This window comes from Aureobasidium melanogenum, assembly GCF_000721775.1.
Source record: "Aureobasidium melanogenum CBS 110374 unplaced genomic scaffold scaffold_20, whole genome shotgun sequence".
In the NCBI taxonomy this organism is placed as follows: Eukaryota; Fungi; Ascomycota; class Dothideomycetes; order Dothideales; family Saccotheciaceae; genus Aureobasidium; species Aureobasidium melanogenum.
In genome coordinates, this window is record NW_024470072.1 from 464,124 (window position 1) to 483,760 (window position 19,637).

The window sequence follows — 19,637 nt, forward strand, 5'->3', positions numbered from 1 at the left end:
GATTCAAGTTCCCCAATAATTCCTAGAGACTTTTTCTCGCAACGAGACGCTCTTTTTCGTCTTGCGCCGTCTGCTGATACTCAATAAGCAGCCATGGCCATCGAGAAGAAGGTGCGCATTCTGATTCTGCTACTGTCCCACTGTCCCACTGACGCATTCTCTCTAGCACGGCAAGGGCCGTTTGGACAAATACTACTACCTCGCCAAAGAGAAGGGTTACCGCTCGCGTGCCGCCTTCAAGCTCGTCCAGCTCAACAAGAAGTACGGTTTTCTGCAAAAGTCAAGATGTCTGATCGATTTGTGCGCTGCTCCTGGTGGTTGGCTTCAGGTCGCCGCAGAGACCATGCCCATCAAGTCCTTGATCATTGGTGTTGATCTGGCCCCCATCAAGCCTGTTCCCAAGACAATCACTTTCCAGGGCGATATTACTACCGACAAGACTCGCGCTATCATCCGTGGACATCTCAAAACTTGGAAGGCCGACACTGTTATCCACGACGGTGCTCCCAACGTCGGTACCGCCTGGGTTCAGGATGCCTTCAGTCAGAACGAGCTGGTCTTGCACTCTCTGCGTCTCGCATGCGACTTCCTCGGCCCTGGTGGAAACTTCGTCACAAAGGTCTTCCGTTCCAAGGATAGCGCAAAGCTCGAGTGGACTTTCAAGCAACTCTTCGACAAGGTCGAGCAGACAAAACCCCCGTCTTCGCGTAACGTCTCTGCCGAAACTTTCTACGTCTGCCGTGGCTTCAAGGCCCCCAAGAACCTCGATCCCCGTTTCCTCGACCCTCAATACGCTTTTGCTGAAGTCAAGGATGCTGTTCCTAACAATGAGGCCAAGGTCTTCAACCCCGAAGTCAAGAAGAGAAAGAGAGAAGGTTATGACGAGGGTGACTGGACCCAATACCACGAAGTCCCCGTCAGCGAGTTCATCCAGACAACCGATCCTATCGCCATTCTTGGTGGTATGAACAAACTCACCTTCAACCAATCTGGAAACGGCGATATTGCTCTTGCTACTATCGACAAGCTCCCCGAAACCACAGAAGAAGTCCGTATCTGCTGTAACGATCTGAAAGTTCTCGGCAAGAAGGAATTCCGTCTCTTGTTGAAATGGCGTCTTCAAGTCCGCGAACGCTTTGGCTTTACTACAAAGAGCACCAATCACAAGAAAGCTACCGATGCCGAGAAGAAGGACGCTGAAGCAGACGACGAAGAAGCCGCCGAAGTCGAGAGCATGGACGAGGAGATGAAGCTCCAAGAAGAGTTGCAAAAGATGAAGGACATGCAGAGCAAAGACAAGAGAAAGCTCCGTCGCAAGGAAAACGAAAAGAAGCAAAAAGAGATCGTTCGTCTACAGATGAACATGACTACACCCATGGAAATCGGTATGGAGCAAGCTGGTCCTAACGGTGAGGATGCCATGTTCCAGCTCAAGGCTGTCGACAAGGCTGGTCTCACTGGAAAGCTGCAGAAGGGCAAGATGCAAGTCATTCCCGTCACCGAGAAGAAAAATGACGAGTTCGATCTCGAGTTCACCGATGACGAGCTTGGCGATGGTCTTGAAGGCGAGTTGGACATGATGTACAACCAATACCAGGAAAAGCGCGAAGCAAGAGATGCCAAAATGCGAGCCAAGAAGGCCAGAAAGGAACGCAATGAAGAGGGCGAATTCGAAGGCTTCTCAAACGACGAAGAAGCAGACAGCGATGACGACGGTCCTGCCATCGAGTACGACAGCGACTCTGACGAAGAGGAGGAAAATGGTCAACTCGTCACTGATCTCGACAACTCTGCCGCTCCTGCAAATGGTCTCACACGACGCGCTGCCAACTTCTTCGACCAGGACTTGTTCAAAGACATTGACGGACTCGAAGGTCTCGAAGATGAAGAAGAGCCAGTCAAGGACCTCGACAGCGGTATCGAAATGGACTCGAGCTCAGCCTCACCACCCCTCAAGGCCGAGAAGCCCACGACCAAAGCCACAAGGATTGAGAAACCCGTCAAGGAAAAGAAAGAAAAGACCAAAAAGTCCAAGATCCCCACACCAGCCGAACTCGCCGCAGAGGAAGCAGAATACGAAACCGACTCCTCAGACGGCGGCTTCGAAATAGTCAAAAACACCCAATCCCAATGGGACAAGGATGAAGACGCCATCCCCCTAAAGAACGGCCGTCCAAACATCGACATCATCACCGCCGAAGCAATGACCCTAGCCCACCAACTCGCCACCGGCCAAAAGACAAAACACGACCTTCTAGACGACAACTTCAACAAGTATTCTCTACGAGATGTCGATGGCCTACCCGACTGGTTCCTCGACGACGAAACCAAAAACTCCAAACCCCACCGTCCCATCACCAAAGAAGCAGCCGCCGCTATCAAGGAAAAAATGCGTGCTTTTAACGCGCGCCCCATCAAAAAGGTCCGCGAAGCCAAAGCCAGAAAGCAACTCCACGCAGCACAAAAGCTGGAAAAACTAAAGAAGAAGTCTGCCTTGCTTGCAGAGTCAGAAGATGTGAGCGAAAAAGACAAAGCAAGTAACATTGCAAAGATCATGGCGAGGGCGGGTAAGGCGAAGAAGAGGAAACCTGTGCAGGTTGTTGTTGCGGGTAAGGGTAAGCATCGTGGTGCTGGAAGACCTGGAGGCGTCAAGGGTAAGTATAAGATGGTGGATGCGAGATTGAAGAAGGATGTTAGGGCTGAGAAGAGGTTGAAGAAGAAGATGGGCAAGAAGTAAGGGATCGGGGCATGGGTGCTTTTTTTTTTTAACTTCTCTTGTAAGCATTGCAGATATATCGGAAAACTGGATATTGGAGTTTTTTTCTTCTCGTTCAAAGTACTGTTTCGTTACCATCTTGCCTTGAATCCTTGTTTTCACGTCAAATCTCGCACCGAGAGGAAGCTGAGCTTGTGTTTGATGACACTCTCGTGATGGCCACTGATAAGTTCTTCACACCATATGGTGAGCTAGGGGGTCCGATCGGACACAAGCACGTTGCATGCAAAGAGGATACTTGCGATCCAAGGATATTATGTGTTTTGATTTTTTCATAAGCATGTGTATCTTATCTACCATCAAGCTATGGCAACATCCCTTGGTGTGCTTTCCAGCCTCTTACACATTTGCAGCAAAAGACGTTGCTATCTTGCTGCTTGTGCCACCACCCAGATCTTTCACATCTTCTTTCTCGTGCAGAGGATTTAAGGTTGCGCTTCTGCTTGTCCACGCTTCCTCACCGGACATGCTTGGCTCCAGTCCACGAATCATGTCTACAGAAGCGTTCAGTGCTGTCGTTGATTGTAGGAATGTAGAAAAATTGTTGTCATTCAGGGGAGCGAAATCACTCTTTCGTGTAGAAGATCTCGTTGTAGCGGTGTGTTGCATCGACCACTGCATCTGCGAGTGAGAAGTCTGTGGGTAAGATTATGTTAGCTTGGCAATATCGAATTTGAAGTGTTCGCTCTTTCTGCAAGGGTAGGCAGTGGATCAAGTGGACGCAGGACGTCTCAAAAGGTAGTGAAGGCGTGAGATATCTAAGGCCTGTCAAGAAAAGAAAGGCAACGGGCAGACGGAAATATGAAAAGGATGATGCACAGAAAGGGGATGTGTCTGATGAGTGAGATAGTGAGTGTGCGATGAAGTCGTGAGAGACATGAGCCTTTGCTCGAAGAAGTTGCAGGTGAGAAAGCAAGAAAGAAAGATTTAATGACATGACATACCGATGTTGTCGCCAAAGTCTGTGCTGGTAAGAACGCGGACGCTCAAGTCTGCTTGCACCTTGCCAATGATCTCAACAGCGTGGTTGACAGAAAGATGTGACTCCTGTATCTGTAGTCAGCAAATGGAAGCGATGAACAATCATGACTGAATAACGTGGCTTGGGCGGGAAATGGTCCCAAAGCAGAGAATATGGTCATCATCAATACAGCAGGTGCTTGATATGGTCAAAGAAAATGAAGAAAGTCAAAACATACTCTATTGAGATGTACATTGATCTGACCGCCAGCATCGATGGTAGCTTCTTCGCCTCTGAGTTGTGTGACCTTGCCCAGGATGCGGACTGTACGGTGGGTGAATTGTTCCAAGTAGGAGGCGTTGATGCGAGGAGTTTGTTCGGCCATTGTGTATGCTGTATGTGATGAACTTGATTGAGATGAAGTATTTTGCGAGCTTGAGATGAGGCTTCTAATTGCGAAGAGAAGATTTGGATGTTCAGAAAGTTATGATAGTGCTGATGGTATAGCTGATGGGTGGAAGGTGCTCGGCGGCAAACTGACACGAAGTTTGAGGAAGACGCGTTGGTCAGGTTGACGCGTTGAGTGGTGAAATTCTGAGACCGGACGGAACATCTCAGCACAGCCGAGGCAAGAGCTCTATTAGACTTCAACACTCACTTTCCTAAATCAGAATATTTTTTGTTTTGTCTCCTTGTGAGTGGTCGACATCATGCTTTTCTTATTCATCGCTACGTATAGGCATTACACTTTTGCCAAACGCCTCTTCATCATCTTTCGCAGCCTGTCATTGGTTGGCAAGCAGTGATTCCATTGATTCCAGATGTTCCATTCTCGACTTGCGGTGCTGCCGTTTTTCTTATGGTCGCAACGTCCTTTGAGCTCATTAGGAATTGGCTAGACGTTTAACAATCCTTCGCTCAAAAAATGTCAGCCAAGCTGACTTATTTGCACCCGACTTTTCCCCATGTATCGATATCGGACCGTTGGACTGTCTGTTTCTGACAGCCGGTCGATGAATTGCTGTATCCGTCAATGTAAGACAATTGTTACAATGCACCTGACTGAATGATAAGGTGATTTGAGTTCTCGGTACGAAGGGAAGTCAATTGAGGAAGCTGATATATGATGTTTGCCTCCTGGTTATTGACCTTGTGTCTCATTTTCTGTCGCGACCTCTATATCACTGCACAGCAAGCATGAACAAATCACTTTTCTTATCTCTACCGGTAGAGATTCGAGACCAAATCTACAGCTATGTTCTAATTGGTCTCGGTCCATCTCGTCACAAGACTACACGCTGTGGTCCAGCATACTACATACATGACTTCTGTTTGCGACCTTCACCAGCTGCTCGAAAGCTGAGGTATCCGGACATTCATGCCATAACCGCACGCGACCATCCTCTTCTGAACACTTGCCATCAAATCGCCAATGAGGGCTTCGACTTGTTCTTAAGCAATAACGAATTCATTCAGGATATCCTTGTGACAAGTCTGACCACCTCTGCCTGCAAATTCCTGAGTCTCTTCATCAAAGGCATCGGAGACAGATTGCACCTAGTCCGACGAATGGGACTCGCCATCGAGGAACCTGACGAGGATTTGCTGGCTAAACTCATGAATTGGCTGGTCACGGTCAGCATTGCAGAAAGAATTAGGACAGGAGTCATGATCTTGCGGGTAAAAATCACTCGACCGACGAAATCCCCTCCACTTTTTGAACCTACGGGAGAGTCTTGGACTATCGCACCAAAAGATGAAAGTCTGATGGTGCTGAATATCGTTGCTGGTGATGAAAAGGCCTCATGGACAGAATTTGAGAAGAGCAAAAAACTTGACTGGGAGGGTCGTCAATGTGGAGCAGACCGAGTGCTCAGTTCATGTCGTGCCGCAGGTATGGAAAGTGTGAAGGACCGTGAAAAGGCATGGCGAGAAGAGAGAAGAGTTTGGTGGGAAGAGACTTGGCAGACAATGCGGGAGAAGTATCAGGGCTGGCTGGAGATAATGGCCGACCTAAAGCATAGGCCGAAGGTCGTTGTAGGTTGTGGTGACGGAGAGATGGGCGTGCGAAGATCGAGGATGGGACACAACCAAACAAGTTGAGGCGCCTCACCCTCGAAACCCCTGGAAACCTCGTAGCCTCTGGAATACTGTTGCACGTCCATCCATCACTTTCAAAATTACTTGTTGCAATTCTCAGAAGTGTTACTATCCACTATGCTTGATCTGGAGCGAAGCCTCTTGAGGGTCCCATGGATACGCTCAAGTCAAGATTCTGTCCTGCATAGCGGTATGGTAGCGATACAAAATTGACTCACAGCGTTGAAGGAAGAGAACATCAGGTGACCCACTGCTGCCTAGCAAGAGCCAACAGTTTTGAGGACGTCTTTCCATCGCCACGATCAATCTTTTCCAAACATCCACTTTTTGACGTCTCCAACATGCAATCATATGCCAGAGTACGCTTTTTCATCATTTCCGATACCCATGGTGAAGATCTCGCCCACTACCCAATCGAGCCTATCGACGTCGTGATCCACTGCGGCGACCTAACCCAAGATTCAGAACTATCCGAATACAAACAAGCGATAAAACTTCTAAACAACATCAACGCACCCCTCAAACTAGTGATAGGCGGAAACCACGATTTTACGCTTGACAACACTTTATACCGCCAAAAATTGACGGAAGCAAGCCTACCTCTGCCCCAACAAGACAATACTGTAAAAACCACTTATGGCAATTTTGGTGAAGCTAAAGCATTTTTTGATGCAGAAAGCACTAGCGATAATTCGGGAATCGTTCTCCTCGATGAAGGAACTCACGATATCGAAGTGGCCAATGGTGTTCGCCTGAAGATATATGCTAGCTCCTTTGTCCCCTCTGAGGAAAACCACTATGGATATCCTTACGATCCACATCCCGGGCATATTTGGGACATTCCGCCGGATGTGGATATAGTAATCACACACCCACCGCCCAAAGGAGTATTAGATTACAACAACAACACAAAACGACGAGCAGGTTGTGAGATGTTGTTTTCTGCCGTCGCGAAAGCTCAACCGAGACTTCATTGTTTCGGTCATGTCCATGAAGCTTGGGGTGCTAAGATTGTCACTTGGAGGCAGGAGAAACCCAATTATATCACTCATATGACAGCGATTGATGGGGAGAAGTCTGAGGTCATACAGAGTTTGGCTAAGTTGAAAGGTGAGAGAGCTGAAGCGAATGAAGATGAGCAGATCAGGAAAAAGTTGGGTGAGATAGAAGCTAGGGGTTATTGCTATGCTGCTCCTGAGTTGCGGAAGGGTGGGCAGACGTTGTTTGTTAATGCGTCCATTGAGGGAGCGGAAACGGAAACGCAGCAACTGCCTTGGATGGTAGAACTCGACTTTCCCAGAAGTCAGACATAGAATGAAAAGGCTCTCGCCCAAAGTCACAGAACAATGCAGCGTTGAGAAGAGTTTGGGGATACACAATATAAGCCCCTTGCTGCCTTAGCACAAAACCTTATTCAGCTTGAAACCTATACCTCTCCCACCACGCCAGCGATACCTCTTACTCCCCTCCTCCAAGGGCAGCCTCAGCACCAGCACTCTGACTCCTCTTCAACTGCCCCACAAACTCTGCCTTCTTACTCTCCTCCTCCCCATTCTACAGCTTCCTGTTCGCTTTCGCGGATCCCTCAAGCCCATCCAACAACGCCTTATTTGTCCCCGGAATTCTCATTTCGAAAGTATCTCTCACAACCGCGTATTCGTAATAGCCTAACCTAGCTATGGGTTCTGTTTTCTTGATGTCGATTTTGCCGTCGGTGAGCACGGAGTCGGAGATATGGACGGCGAGCACGCGGCCGAATATGATGTCGACCTTTGCAACTGCCGTTAGTGGTTGCAAAACGTGAAGGTGGGAAAGAAAGGGGGGGAAGGGAAAGGACAGAAGCAACTCACCGTCCCCATAGGCGGATTCCCAGGCAACTCAACAACCCTCTCAAAAGCACACTCAAACCTCACCGGGGACTCTTTCACCAAACTCACTCCCACCACCCTACCTTCCTCCTTCTCCAACCCTGCAGCAACAAACTCATCCTCCCCCGGGTCTAGTTGCTGAGCTGTTACATTGACTTCTTCTCTCAAAGCATAAGTAGCGAGATTCCAGGCAAAGAAACCGGTCGCGATGGCGTTGTTGACGGTATCTTTGCGTTGACCCAAAGGGGTGCGGTTGGAAGAGAAGAGCACGTAAGGGGGGTCGAAGGTGAGGTTTGTGAATTGGGAGTAGGGGGCGAGGTTGTCGTGGCCCGAGGGGGAGCGCGTGGAGATCCAGCCGATGGGGCGGGGGACTACGCAGGCCTTTGTGGTGGGTGTCAGTATATCAGGTTGGAGACTTGTGAGGAAGGAAATTGTGGAACTGGTAAAGGACAGGGGTTGAGGATGAGGGATATGGAGGGTTGTGGTTTTGTCCCCTTTCTATGCTTGCTTTGTTTCAATGAGAGATGATAGGGAAGATGCAGTGCTGCGAAAAGGCAGGAAGTTATTCCTGGGAACCATTCTTGTGCTCAGGGAGATATGGAGATGATTGACTGTCTCTTGCCCTCTTTTGATATTCACCAGTGTCCCAAGATCATCAACGTGAAGCTATGCAGTTATAAAAATGCACATTTCTTTTCAGTCAAACGTGTAGTTCCATAGAGAGCAAGACATTTGTCAGTCTCTCTGGACGATCCTCAAACTTGAAAGCATTCTTGCATTCTTAAAAAGTTCCATTGAAGAAGGAGAGCAACTGGGGAGATGATTAAATGAGATCAAATCTGCTTACCTTGAATGGATCATAAGGCAATCCATGATCAGTATCAATCTCATAGAACATGATGAAGATTCTCAATAGAACACTAGAAGAACCAGAATGAGAAAGTCTTAGGGTTTTGTGACAATTGTTGTAGGATTGGAGGGGCATAGATGCCGAACCTATTGCCGAAGCCCGACTTATTAACCGAGAGAATAGTCCTACCAGCATCATCGTCATAATCAACACCTCCATTACTACTGACCTCCGCCTAGTGCTGCTTGACTGGATCTTAAAGATCTGTATAGCACGTTAGCCACGAAGCATCTATGTGTATAGACTGCGCATACGTACAAGCTTAGCGACATTGCTGCGCCTAGCAAACACCACAGTTGCAGATAGGGCTATTCAGCGCCATCGTGTTAAAGATATGATCAGCAAAACTGCTCGCAGATCTGAATTGGCCATTAGGATGGCCCCAAAGGAAGAAGTTGCCATTTCTAACGCCCGATCTGTTGTTGATAGAGTTGCCACGAGGTCTCCACCAGAGCGAGTAGCCGGCGGGCAGGTCTAGGAAGATAAACTGCGGGTGTCCGAAGTGTTGGCCATAGTGTCTGGCTATAAGTTGAGTTAGTTTGATGGCTAGTACTATTGGTAGAGAGAGAGAGCGAGGATGATAGGTATAGACTTACTGAATTCGTTGCTGAGGTAGTCCAGGTAGTAGCGCATGCGGGGATCGCCGTGGACGAGTCTTGTAGTCACATCAGGATCAGGTCTCTCGTCTGGATTGCCATGGCTACAGAGCGAGAGCCTGATGCGATGAACTGGTTGATGGTGAGGACCTTGAGCATTCATGCTGGTTAGCGCGGCGCTTCGGCCCGAGATGCCGGCGGTCCGTGCACATAAATATCCTGAACTTTGAAGGTGCCAAGAGCTGTCCGCTTAGTCGTTGGACTTTGTGATATGCTGTGACTTCCACTTTGCATAATAATAGCATGCTTAAAAGTATTTAAGGAAACAGCTAATATAGCAGAATTGAGTGTTAATAGCTTGCTAAGGCAGAATACCTATGCTAGCTCTAATCATGTATCTATTCCCCAAGCCTTGAGATCCATTTTTTGATAATTCGTCATCAAGTACCAATGCTGCAACGGCCCTTTAGATGAATCGTTGATGGTGCAAGTGCTGTGCACTCCTTGAGTCTAGGCAGCTGTTGGTAGAAGCTGTGCTGGTGTCAACCTATCCTGGCGACAGTGCTCCTAACAAGTCCTTCGAATATCGGACTGACGCTGCGGCCTACAGCAGTACCCTCTGCTGGTCAAGAGATCAGCCATCCCTCTGTGCCCTTGTCTGTGTTGTTTGGCGACTTTTTCCATCCTTCTTCAACTCAAACAGGCTTAGCAACCTTCCTCAACTCCGTCTTTCCACCATGCACCTCTCTCATCTCCTTCCAACTAACCGGCACCATCTGCTCTCCACCCTCACTAACCGCTAAAACAACACCAAACTCATTCTTCGCCGTACTTGCAAAGTAACTTCTTTCATCTCCAAGACTGATGACAACTCCCCTCACAATATCGCCAACGCGGAAACTCTCGTTTACTTTGACTTTGTCGATTTCGGTGGCTCGAATGTCTTGTTGGCGGATTATGGCGGGAAAGGGTTCGCGAAGCACGAGGGTACCAGTAGGGCCTAGGGCGAGGATGTCGAGTGTGGCTTGGCGGGGATTTGTGCGTGTGATGCGGCCGAGGATGATGTCGTTGACTGAGGGCAGAGCAGCCGTGTATGAGGTCGATGCCGAGGTGGATGAGGATACGCTGACAGCAGGCGAAGGTGTTTTCTTGGAGGGTGCGGCGCTGGCAACGGGGCCTGCCAGACTGGCGTGGATTGTAGAGGCAAAGACGTGGGAGCCTGTGCTAGGAGTGTGTGTCGATGTGGCTGCGAGCGAGTCGCCAGGAAGTGCGAATTGTGGAACTGCCATTACGATTGAAGTGATGGTGTATTGTGTGCTGGAATATGTTGTGCTTGCAGCTTGAAAGGTGAACAATTCTAGATTACGAAAGTTGCGCCGGCGTTTGTTCGGACATGACCTCATCTGCTTGAGACAGGGTGCTACCTTCAACTATCGATGAACGACCTTTTTGAGCTTGAGAGCATTTTGTAGTCGATCAATAAAGGTCATAGAGGTTCAATGCGTTCATTCACTGGGTACTGGGTCGATTGGATGCAAGTTTGCAATGAGTGGATGCCAATCTCATGAGGATGGGAAGTCTGGTGTTTGCTGTTCACTTGGCCTTGATGCCAAGCTGCAAGCAGACCTTCTTCTTCATAGTGATCTAGACATATGCAGAGAGAAGCTTGGATATATTCATTTTTGTTGTTCATTGATTCCAATACCAAACAGAAGACTACGCTATTCATTACTAAAGCTATGTGAAGAAAAGGAGGAAAAAAAAGGAGACCCGTCCGAATGCTTTGCTCCAGGATATCATACTTGTTTGCCGGTCCAAGGTGGCGCGCGAGTGCGAATTGGTATATCGAAAATGGACAAGGAAAGAGAAGAAAGAAAATACTGACGCCCATGCATGTGTTCAAGTTGTGTTGTCGTCTCGAGTCTGTCGCTTGACTGTTTTGGATCATCCTTCAGAAAGGGCCTTCTTGTTGCCGTCACCGCTAGAGATCTCTAGACAGCGGCGAGCGAGTCCGACAACTTCAGCTTCACCATCTTCGCTGCCATCCTCGTTGTCGCTCTCAACTTGTCTCTCCGAAATGTCTTGAACCATCTGCATGACATCTTCGGCAGAGTTAATGGTGCTGACAAGGCGAGTGTCGTTGCTTTCGAGAAGCTGTAGCAGAGTCCAGATGGCGATGTGTTGGAAGGTTGGATCTCCAGACGCGAGGAAACGAGACAGGTAGCCATGGATACCACCGGAGGGAGAGTTCCAACTGGTCAAGAAAATGGAGTAGTCACCAACTGGATAGACGTCAGCACAAGGTTGAGGAACGGTGTTATGGGAGATCTTACCCTTGCTTGACAAGTTACCCAGAGCAGCAGCACTGTTACCCTGAACCTCGATACTTTCGCTTTCAGTCAGGGGAATCAAAACATCGAAGACACCGAGGCTCAACAAGTGAGGCTTAAGCTCATCACTGAGGGCGAGAACGGCAATAGCAGCAGTCATCTCGCTCTGGACGTTAACCGGGACTTCTAGGACAAGCTCTTTGCACTTTTGGACGGCTCCAGCTTCCAAAACGAGTTGCTTGTTGCGATCTGATGATGCGGCAAGGTTGCGAAGGGTGGAAATGGCATGACATTGAATCTCTTCGTTGTCGGTGCTGCCGAGCAGATGAACCAGAGGCTTGAGGAAGCCGGCGTCAATGATAGGTGACTCGTTCATGGGGTGAATCGAGATGTTACGAATGCAAGCAACGGCTGAGAGGATAAGGGGCAGGAAGGCTGATTGAAGAAGTCGAAGAAGAGGGCCAAGACCACCATTGCGCACAATTTCGAGCTGGTACTTTTCGTCCGAAGCAAGGTTGCGCAAAGCAAGAGCTGCCTGACATTGTACCTTGGGAGCATGGCCATCCATCAGGTTGACTAGTGACTGCACAAGGCGGGGCTCGGTCTGGGCAAGGCGCTTGCGGTTTGAGGAGTCGACGGCGATGTTACTGAGAGCAGTTGTGCAGTAGTACTGGACGTCAGTATCAGGTGAAGTAAGCAGGTGGACGAGGACGGGGATAGCGCCAGCGTTGACAAGCTGCTGTCTGTTGTCATCTGCAGAGGATTAGTTCTTGTAGCAAGTCTATGTACGGCATTCAAGTCGTACCTGAATGTGTCATGTTCAAGAGAGCGCCAGTAGCATTCCGTTGGACACGCATGTCCTTTGACTTTGCCAGCCTTGTCAATGGAGCCAGAGCACCTGAACGAGCAATCTTTGCCTTGTTGTCTTCGTGAGTAGCCAAGTTTGTGATGCAACCGACGGCGTTGCATTGCACTTCGACATTGGTCGAGTTCATCTGTCTGATCAGCGGTTGAAGGCCACCAAGCTGAACGATAAGGATCTTGTTGTGTGCTATGAGCATGTGTTAGTCGTTACACCAACAGATGAATTGTCATGGCGTAAGGTAGGTACCATCAACAGCGAGGTTTCCCAGAGCGGCACTAGCAGCTCTTTGTACCTCAATATCGCTACTTTCAAGAAGGAATAGGATGGGCTCGAGGGTGTTCTTATCGACAGCGCGCACATCTGCAACAAGAAACATCAGTATTAGGGTTTGCATGGCTTTGACAAGATTCCAACGCACCTCGCTCTGTGATCTCGGCAAAGGTCAAACTGGCACTTCGTTGCAGGTCGATGTTGTGTGAGTAGACCAGTGTGCTTAGGGCATTGAGGGGACCACCGGTGAAGAAGTCGGTCTCTTGTCTGTTTTCGAGGAAGTTCAGCAAGTCGGTGACGGCTTCACGCTCGCTGTCTGCCAGGACATTTTCGTAGTCGACAGTGCTGCGGCTAGTACAGCAGTAGAAGATGCTGGCGCAAAAGTTCTTGAGAGCTGCCATGGCCCTTGGGCCTGTCGAACAGCAAGGCTAGGGAAGATTGGTTGACGGCGACGAGACTGCTCGTGGGAAGGGGTCGCGAGGCGCGGAACGCTATAACATGCGGCTGGTCTGAGGCTGACAGTCGAGACGTGGGATGTGGGATACGATAACAAGATGAGTCTATCTCGTGAGGTTGAGAAATGGGCAGCTGCTGCTGAATGGGCGCTGGTCACCGCGCATTCGATCAACGACGTGATGCAGAAGCAGCCCAAGCACTGCAAGCCAGAAGAGCTCGGACGCTGCTCAACCTCCAGACCCTTTGACTGCCCAATCTGGCCATGATTGCTTTGCATTGGCTGATAGACTGATAACCATTCTATTATTATTTACCGCCAACCCTCGAAATTCTCCCTGACCTCACTCGCTCTCACAGTTTGTCTGCCTAAGTCACAGTCCCTCTATTCTCTATTGTTTGCACCACCGTTGTCGAGCTTCATCTCGGTCGTCTCGTATCTTGGCCGCTTACCGACTTCCTTCTTGGCTGCTGACCGACTCCAACAACTCGGCTGCCCATCATGTCTGACACATGACTTGTTTCTCTTTTGCTGCACCCTCCTGACGTCGCAGATCCTTGAAACAACACCAACACCAACGTCCATGGTGCACCAGCCTTTTCTTCAACAGTCGCTCTTGGATGACGCTCCTCTGTCAATCTTGCCCAGACCAATCAGAGCATCAGTTTCGCTCACGTAAAAAGAATGCGGGGTGAATGAACATGACTTCCTCGTCCCGCTAGCTCCCGCTAGCGACTCCTACAAACCATGCCACCTTCTAGCCATCTTTATTTACCCTGCAGGCCGACTTCGCTGAGAAAGCCTCGTGTGAATATCTTCTGACTTCATAGCCTGATCTGACAGTCCGTGTTCTCTACTATACACGCGTGAGATCTCTGTCACAGCGCCCGGAGCCGAGTCAAGAGCAAGATCTAGTTATAACTCAAGCATCGATCCGTCTGTAGCTTCCCCGAGTCGCGCGCAAAAAGACCCCTTCTGCTGGCTGCCTTTCACATGGCAATGGCCACACCAGCTCCTTCCCACGAATTTCGAAAGCTACGACTCGACACCAACCACGCAAACTCGTCTCAGGACCGATTCCCCTTCGCCGCTTCCTCAGACGCCGACCATATCGCTTCTTCTCAATTTTCAGAGTCCGAGCTGCTCAACAATCCGGCCGCTCCCGATGAAAACCAACACTCAACTCGTACCAGAGGCTCGTCCGTGAGCTTCAAAGAATTTGCAACTCTCGACGACGGCCGCCTGCACTCGCTCGATCAGCCTTTGTCTTCGAGGCCTCCTCAACCACGCCGGCGCAGCACCCGCGACTCCACCATGTCTGACGAACCTGCCTCTGCTCCGGCTGCGCCCGAAGATCCTGTCAGAATAAATCCTTTTACAGGAGAACCCATCCGACGACGAACGAGGAAGAGTGAGGTTGCACCACGCCTGGAGACAATCGATTCGCATGATGCCACACAATTGCCTTCTTTGACATCGGCCTCGACCGCTTCGCTGCTTAGCGAGCAGCTGAAAAGCCCCGATACGCCCACTGGCTCCTACTTTAATGGCTCGGCCGTCATGAGTCCCTCTCCTGCTGCCAGTCCGAGTATGGCTAGTGAACCCTGGCCTATGATGTCGCGTAAGCCCACTCTATCGCGCACCGCGAGTTTGCGTAACACCAGTCGCAGATCTAGCAGGTTTTCTGGCTCCTCCATGTCACCAGCCGCTCAGTTTCTTAGTGGGTGGGGCAGCAATTCTCAGACTGCCGAGCCTAAGCCGGATGATGAAGGACAATCCATCGGTATCAACAATGAGTATGTCGTCGGTCGTCAAATTGGCTCGGGAGGCTTCAGCGTTGTCAAGGAGGTCATTGGTATGGACAATGACGGCCGGAGAACAAAGCTTGCTGTCAAGATTGTGCGCAAGACCGTCCCCAATGTCAGCGAGACTGAGAATGACAAGGCTCAACAAGCTGTCGATTACGAGATCGGAATATGGCGCTATCTGAACCATCCTCACATCTTGCAACTGCATACCAGTTTTATCACGGACTTCGCGACTTTCTGCATAATGGATCTCGTCGAGAGCGGCTCTTTGTACGACCTCATCAACGAGCTTCGCAACAACGGCCAGATGGGCTTGAAACCTGATCTTGCAAAGACGTACTCTCATCAGCTTGCCTCAGCATTGAGATACATGCACGCAGATGTCAGACTGGTTCATCGTGATGTCAAGCTCGAGAACTGCCTAATTCAGATAAGACCCGAAGACGATTGCGGCAATCTAAAGCTATGCGATTTTGGCCTGGCCAGTTTTGTTGACGGTGATGCATCTGGCATGACTGATAGCATCCGGTCACTGGACTCTGAAGACAACAAGGAGCCTGCAGGTACACTTGAGTATCTGGCTCCCGAACTACTGGGTGGCTCCACTCGCAAAGACTACTCGGCAGATATCTGGGCACTTGGCGTGTGCGTTTACACCATGGTCACAGGCAAACGTCCATTCCAGCACACTATTCAATTCAAGTTGGTCGAACTCATCGAAGCTGGTGACTGGAACAAGGATCTTGTCATGTCCTCACCCGCCGGTCAAGTCGACGGCGAAGACATCTGTGACCTGCTGCACGGTTGCCTGAACACTGATCCAGACTTGAGATGGACTATAGCCGATGTCATGGACTGCAAATGGTTCTCTGGTCTCGTTGATGTTGCAGCTGACCCTGAGTGGGAGCACGTCAACAACACGCAGACTTAGACGTCTCTGTTGTACGCTTCTCTGCCCACTTTTAACGGCCTTCTCCCTGCGATGAAAAAAATTGCTATGCAATGTTTACGAATGGGTTTCGCGCATGATTATGAAGACATGACTTGTATGTTCTGGGATGCTCATGGCGGGGTTTTGCTCATTCTTGTCGTTTTTGATTTCGCTTTTCTATTCGTCTGAGCCTTCACTTCTTCTCTTGATACCCCCTTTTCTTCGTATGCATTATACCAAAAACAACATTTTTTGTACTATCAGCATTCGATTCACCATGACTCTTTTCAGTATTCAAGAATCTCCATTTGAGTCTCTGCTCGATGTTCTCTACAAAGCTGTAACGCTTCTAAGCCTCAACTAAGCCATCAAGTTCATATAACCTGACCGAAAGATCCTCGCTCGCAACAGCCAACTGCGGCTTTACTCGTCCCTCTGCCTTGTCTTGAGGTCTCCATCTCAAAGCATTAATGGCACCAGAAGGCTGCAAGTGTTTTTCAATCTTGACCTCTTGCTTGATCGTCCAGTCTCCAGTGCTGATACAGAAGATAGTCACACTGCCATCTTCAGTACCTGCAGCTAGAATAAGTGTTTCTGCTGTTGCTGCAGTACCGGTGTAGAAAGCTACAGAGGTGGCAGGAGCAGAGGTAGGAATACTGAGTTTGAGGTCTGCGGACACGGTTTCTGTGGAAGCAGATGAATGATCGATCGCCCAGATCTTGACATTCTTATCTCTGCCACCGGTTGCAAAGATATTAGACACAGAAGCTGGTGCCCACGAACAGGATAAGATCATTCTGGAGTGGCCTTTGGGATTGGACGTTGCGAGGGTGTAGGTAGTGGGTGCAGAGCGAGAGAATAACGCCCATTGACGATCGCGACCCACACTAAGCAGATACTTGTCATCAGCCGAGAAAGCAAGAGATGTGACTGTCAGAGAATGAGCAGTTAAAGCCGGTTTAACCTCTCTCCACTCTTTGGTCTCGTAGAGTCTGATTACTGCGTGATCGATGGAACTGGCGCGACATGCTGTAGCAATCAGACTTCCATCATTACTTGCTGCCACGCAAGAGATCTCATAACCATGCCCGTAAAGTTTTTCGAGTTCGGGGAAGAGAGAGTGGCGAGCGAGATGATCTTCAAAAGGCGGTTGTGAGAGATCAAGTGTCGATTTTGTGATTTGGACTTCTTCGGAGGGTTCGGCGGTGGCTTCTTCTTCTGGGGTCAGGGCGTTGATGGCTTTGTTGCTGAGACCTAGCACGGGGATGTTTGCTGCATCGGGAAGATCGATGTCTTCTGCGTCTTCGGTTGTACCGCTGAGTTTGGAGAGGAGTTGGGAAACTGCTTTGGGCTTGTTGAATACACGGAGCAGTTTTTCGTCTGCTCCGGAGATAAATTGGGTTGCGCCGATTGCAGACAGACAGTTCAAGTCGTAACCGTGGATTTGAGGACGCGCCATTTCGTGCCATGTGGTTGTGTTGTCGCGCTTCCATTGCGCAAAGAGTCTTGTCGTCTGGTCTGAGCTGGTAGACATGAGTTGCGTGCCATCATTCGACCATGCGACATCCTTGACCGCACGCACATGCCCGGAAATACCCAGCTCGCGCAACCAACGGTCTTCCGCAGTGTTGTAGGACCAGGCTCGCCAACTTCCTGTCCTGCCTAGACTGACTACTGTGTTGCCGGAAGGAGACCACAGACCAATCCAGAAACCTCCTGTGCTTCCTGTTGCAGTGGTTGATCCTTTTTGCGCACTGATTTCGCCCAATCTGGTTGCACATGTCCAGAAGCCATCGGCGTCACGCTCCCACATAGCCAAGGAGTTATCTGCTGATGCGGTAAGAAGTTGTGGCGCTGCATCTTGTGCAGATTTTGTGAACCAGCGAGCTGTGTAGATCCAGTCTTCATGTCCAATCAACAAGGCTTCAAAGGTGATTGAGTGTTTCGATTCTCCCTCTCCAATCCAGTGGGCTTTGTTGGACAGCGAGCGGCCGAAAACAGTCATGGCTGGATCACTTGCTGCAGCTGCCACTTCGGGAAGCTCTTCGCCAGCATGGAAGCGCCAGAGACGGATGTACTTGTCTTGACTAGCGGATGCGAGCAAGAAATCGCTGTCAGGCTTGGAGCTCTCGCGAGTAAAGTCTAGTGCTCGGACCCAGGCTTCGTGTCCGGTGAGCTTTGCCGCAAGCGAGAAAGTGTCTTTGTCTTGCATGTAGACCTGGATGTTCGCCATTGTGCCACCAACGGCAATAATGAGTTGACCGCTTTGAAGCTTTGCCAGTGCGATCGCTAGAGGGAAGTAGCGAGGAGCAAGCGTGATACTCTGAACGAGATCAACTTCGACCTCTGCTGCTTCACTCGCACGCAACTTCCAGATCTTCAATGTTGCATCAGCAGCTCCAGTTGCGAAGACTCCAGACTCAGGCAAAACACCAACAACATTGATAGAAGCAGTATGTTCCGTCAGAGTCTTAAGCAATTCAAATTCAGCATTAGATTTCTCAATCCAAACACATATGGTCTTATCAGCTGATCCACTGATCAAGATCCGTTTTCCTGATGTTGGGTCTCTGAATAACTTTACTGCGTTGACGATGTCGGTGTGGGCTGCAAGTAGTGTTTCTACGCCTTGGTGGTGTTCATTCTCGGATCTCCAGATGGCGATGTTGTGGCCACTTCCGTAGGCAAGTAATTCCTCGGTCCAGTCGGCGGCGCATGGATGTCTGTTGCCTCCTGCGGCGATGTACTCTAGACGTGCGGACGCCATCTTCCAAGATATGGTGTGTCGCAGTCAGTGGCTGTTCGCCAGATGTGCGATTTATTTTTGTTTTCTGTATGATAAGAACGCTCAATGATCCTTGATTGTGTAGCAATTTAGTGCCCAAGTGAGCGTGGTTGGTGCTGTTTTTGGTGACTACGAGTATTATTTTTTGTTCGAACGGAAGTCGCAAAAAAGTTTCGCTTGCTTCGACGCGCGACTACCACCTTGCTCTTGCAGCACTCTTTCTGGTCTTGGACATCAACCCTCACATATAGAAGTCAGCAACATGGCAGACACAATCAAAATTGATGTTGAATTCACGTATGGTATATGAATGCTGGCATTTGATGCGACGACTGACACAACCACAGTGGCGGCCTGGAACTGCTGTTCTCAAACCAACGAAATCACAAAGTCGCATTGCCAGCACAAGATCAAGATGGCCGACCAGCAAACATCGCCTACTTGATCAAATATCTATGCAAAAACCTCATGACGGATGATAAGAAAGAGCTCTTTCTTCTGGATGAATCTGTGTATGTCTTGCTCTCCAGTCATGATGATCTACGTTTGACTAACAACATCGCAAAGTCGTCCGGGCATTCTTGTTCTGATTAATGATGCGGACTGGGAACTCGAGGGCGAGGACCAATATGAGCTTCAACCAAGAGACCAGATTGTCTTTGTCTCTACTTTGCACGGCGGATAGACAGGTACCAGGTAAAATCCAGGCATGCGACTTATTGCCCCTCGGTCGGCATCGGCGTCCTTTCAGCCCGCATGGTTCGTGATGAACGGACGGGACCCTTGAAAATCTATGACCGACCACGCTAGAAAACTTGCTTCGAAGGTCCGGATGGTTCTCTCCCGGGGAAGAATAGGGTTGCATAAGGTTTCTTTGCGGTCATCAGGAGAAGTTATTGCACATTGGAGTCTTGGACAGTCCAATCTCGCAACCAGAGCGCAACGTTTTCGGATTCCTTTTCATCCGTCCACGAAAAGAGTCG

General features: G+C 49.5%; 11 protein-coding genes across 11 annotated transcripts; 5 read left to right on the forward strand and 6 right to left on the reverse strand.

The window, feature by feature from the left end:
* Window positions 1-93: 93 nt before the first annotated feature.
* M437DRAFT_86894 (uncharacterized protein) lies at window positions 94-2,737 on the forward strand (the record flags this gene model as incomplete). Its single annotated transcript, XM_041028545.1, has 2 exons — window positions 94-111; window positions 167-2,737. 2 exons carry the CDS (start codon window positions 94-96, stop codon window positions 2,735-2,737), a joined length of 2,589 nt encoding a protein of 862 aa, XP_040877457.1.
* A 604-nt stretch (window positions 2,738-3,341) lies between these two features.
* M437DRAFT_68337 (replication factor A protein 3) lies at window positions 3,342-4,122 on the reverse strand (the record flags this gene model as incomplete). The annotated part of the gene is made up of 3 exons (XM_041025104.1): window positions 3,342-3,412; window positions 3,721-3,823; window positions 3,976-4,122. 3 exons carry the CDS (start codon window positions 4,120-4,122, stop codon window positions 3,342-3,344), a joined length of 321 nt encoding a protein of 106 aa, XP_040877458.1.
* An 812-nt stretch (window positions 4,123-4,934) lies between these two features.
* Window positions 4,935-5,840, forward strand: M437DRAFT_54621 (uncharacterized protein; the record flags this gene model as incomplete). Its single annotated transcript, XM_041022726.1, has 1 exon — window positions 4,935-5,840. One exon carries the CDS (start codon window positions 4,935-4,937, stop codon window positions 5,838-5,840), a length of 906 nt encoding a protein of 301 aa, XP_040877459.1.
* A 338-nt stretch (window positions 5,841-6,178) lies between these two features.
* M437DRAFT_54567 (metallophosphoesterase domain-containing protein) lies at window positions 6,179-7,150 on the forward strand (the record flags this gene model as incomplete). Its single annotated transcript, XM_041022712.1, has 1 exon — window positions 6,179-7,150. One exon carries the CDS (start codon window positions 6,179-6,181, stop codon window positions 7,148-7,150), a length of 972 nt encoding a protein of 323 aa, XP_040877460.1.
* Window positions 7,151-7,391: 241 nt separating this feature from the next.
* M437DRAFT_77499 (uncharacterized protein) lies at window positions 7,392-8,603 on the reverse strand (the record flags this gene model as incomplete). The annotated part of the gene is made up of 3 exons (XM_041026820.1): window positions 7,392-7,607; window positions 7,688-8,086; window positions 8,553-8,603. The coding sequence occupies 3 exons, from the start codon at window positions 8,601-8,603 to the stop codon at window positions 7,392-7,394; spliced, it is 666 nt and encodes a 221-aa protein (XP_040877461.1).
* A 292-nt stretch (window positions 8,604-8,895) lies between these two features.
* M437DRAFT_86898 (uncharacterized protein) lies at window positions 8,896-9,374 on the reverse strand (the record flags this gene model as incomplete). The annotated part of the gene is made up of 2 exons (XM_041028546.1): window positions 8,896-9,137; window positions 9,212-9,374. The coding sequence occupies 2 exons, from the start codon at window positions 9,372-9,374 to the stop codon at window positions 8,896-8,898; spliced, it is 405 nt and encodes a 134-aa protein (XP_040877462.1).
* A 532-nt stretch (window positions 9,375-9,906) lies between these two features.
* M437DRAFT_77500 (uncharacterized protein) lies at window positions 9,907-10,500 on the reverse strand (the record flags this gene model as incomplete). Its single annotated transcript, XM_041026821.1, has 1 exon — window positions 9,907-10,500. One exon carries the CDS (start codon window positions 10,498-10,500, stop codon window positions 9,907-9,909), a length of 594 nt encoding a protein of 197 aa, XP_040877463.1.
* Window positions 10,501-11,155: 655 nt separating this feature from the next.
* Window positions 11,156-13,077, reverse strand: M437DRAFT_86900 (ARM repeat-containing protein; the record flags this gene model as incomplete). The annotated part of the gene is made up of 5 exons (XM_041028547.1): window positions 11,156-11,493; window positions 11,545-12,294; window positions 12,347-12,592; window positions 12,653-12,766; window positions 12,825-13,077. The coding sequence occupies 5 exons, from the start codon at window positions 13,075-13,077 to the stop codon at window positions 11,156-11,158; spliced, it is 1,701 nt and encodes a 566-aa protein (XP_040877464.1).
* A 1,748-nt stretch (window positions 13,078-14,825) lies between these two features.
* M437DRAFT_54598 (kinase-like protein) lies at window positions 14,826-15,869 on the forward strand (the record flags this gene model as incomplete). Its single annotated transcript, XM_041022720.1, has 1 exon — window positions 14,826-15,869. One exon carries the CDS (start codon window positions 14,826-14,828, stop codon window positions 15,867-15,869), a length of 1,044 nt encoding a protein of 347 aa, XP_040877465.1.
* Window positions 15,870-16,218: 349 nt separating this feature from the next.
* Window positions 16,219-18,636, reverse strand: M437DRAFT_54862 (RNA polymerase II Elongator subunit; the record flags this gene model as incomplete). Its single annotated transcript, XM_041022760.1, has 1 exon — window positions 16,219-18,636. The coding sequence occupies one exon, from the start codon at window positions 18,634-18,636 to the stop codon at window positions 16,219-16,221; it is 2,418 nt and encodes an 805-aa protein (XP_040877466.1).
* A 280-nt stretch (window positions 18,637-18,916) lies between these two features.
* Window positions 18,917-19,339, forward strand: M437DRAFT_86903 (ubiquitin related modifier 1; the record flags this gene model as incomplete). The annotated part of the gene is made up of 3 exons (XM_041028548.1): window positions 18,917-18,951; window positions 19,002-19,166; window positions 19,222-19,339. 3 exons carry the CDS (start codon window positions 18,917-18,919, stop codon window positions 19,337-19,339), a joined length of 318 nt encoding a protein of 105 aa, XP_040877467.1.
* Between the last annotated feature and the right edge of the window lie 298 nt (window positions 19,340-19,637).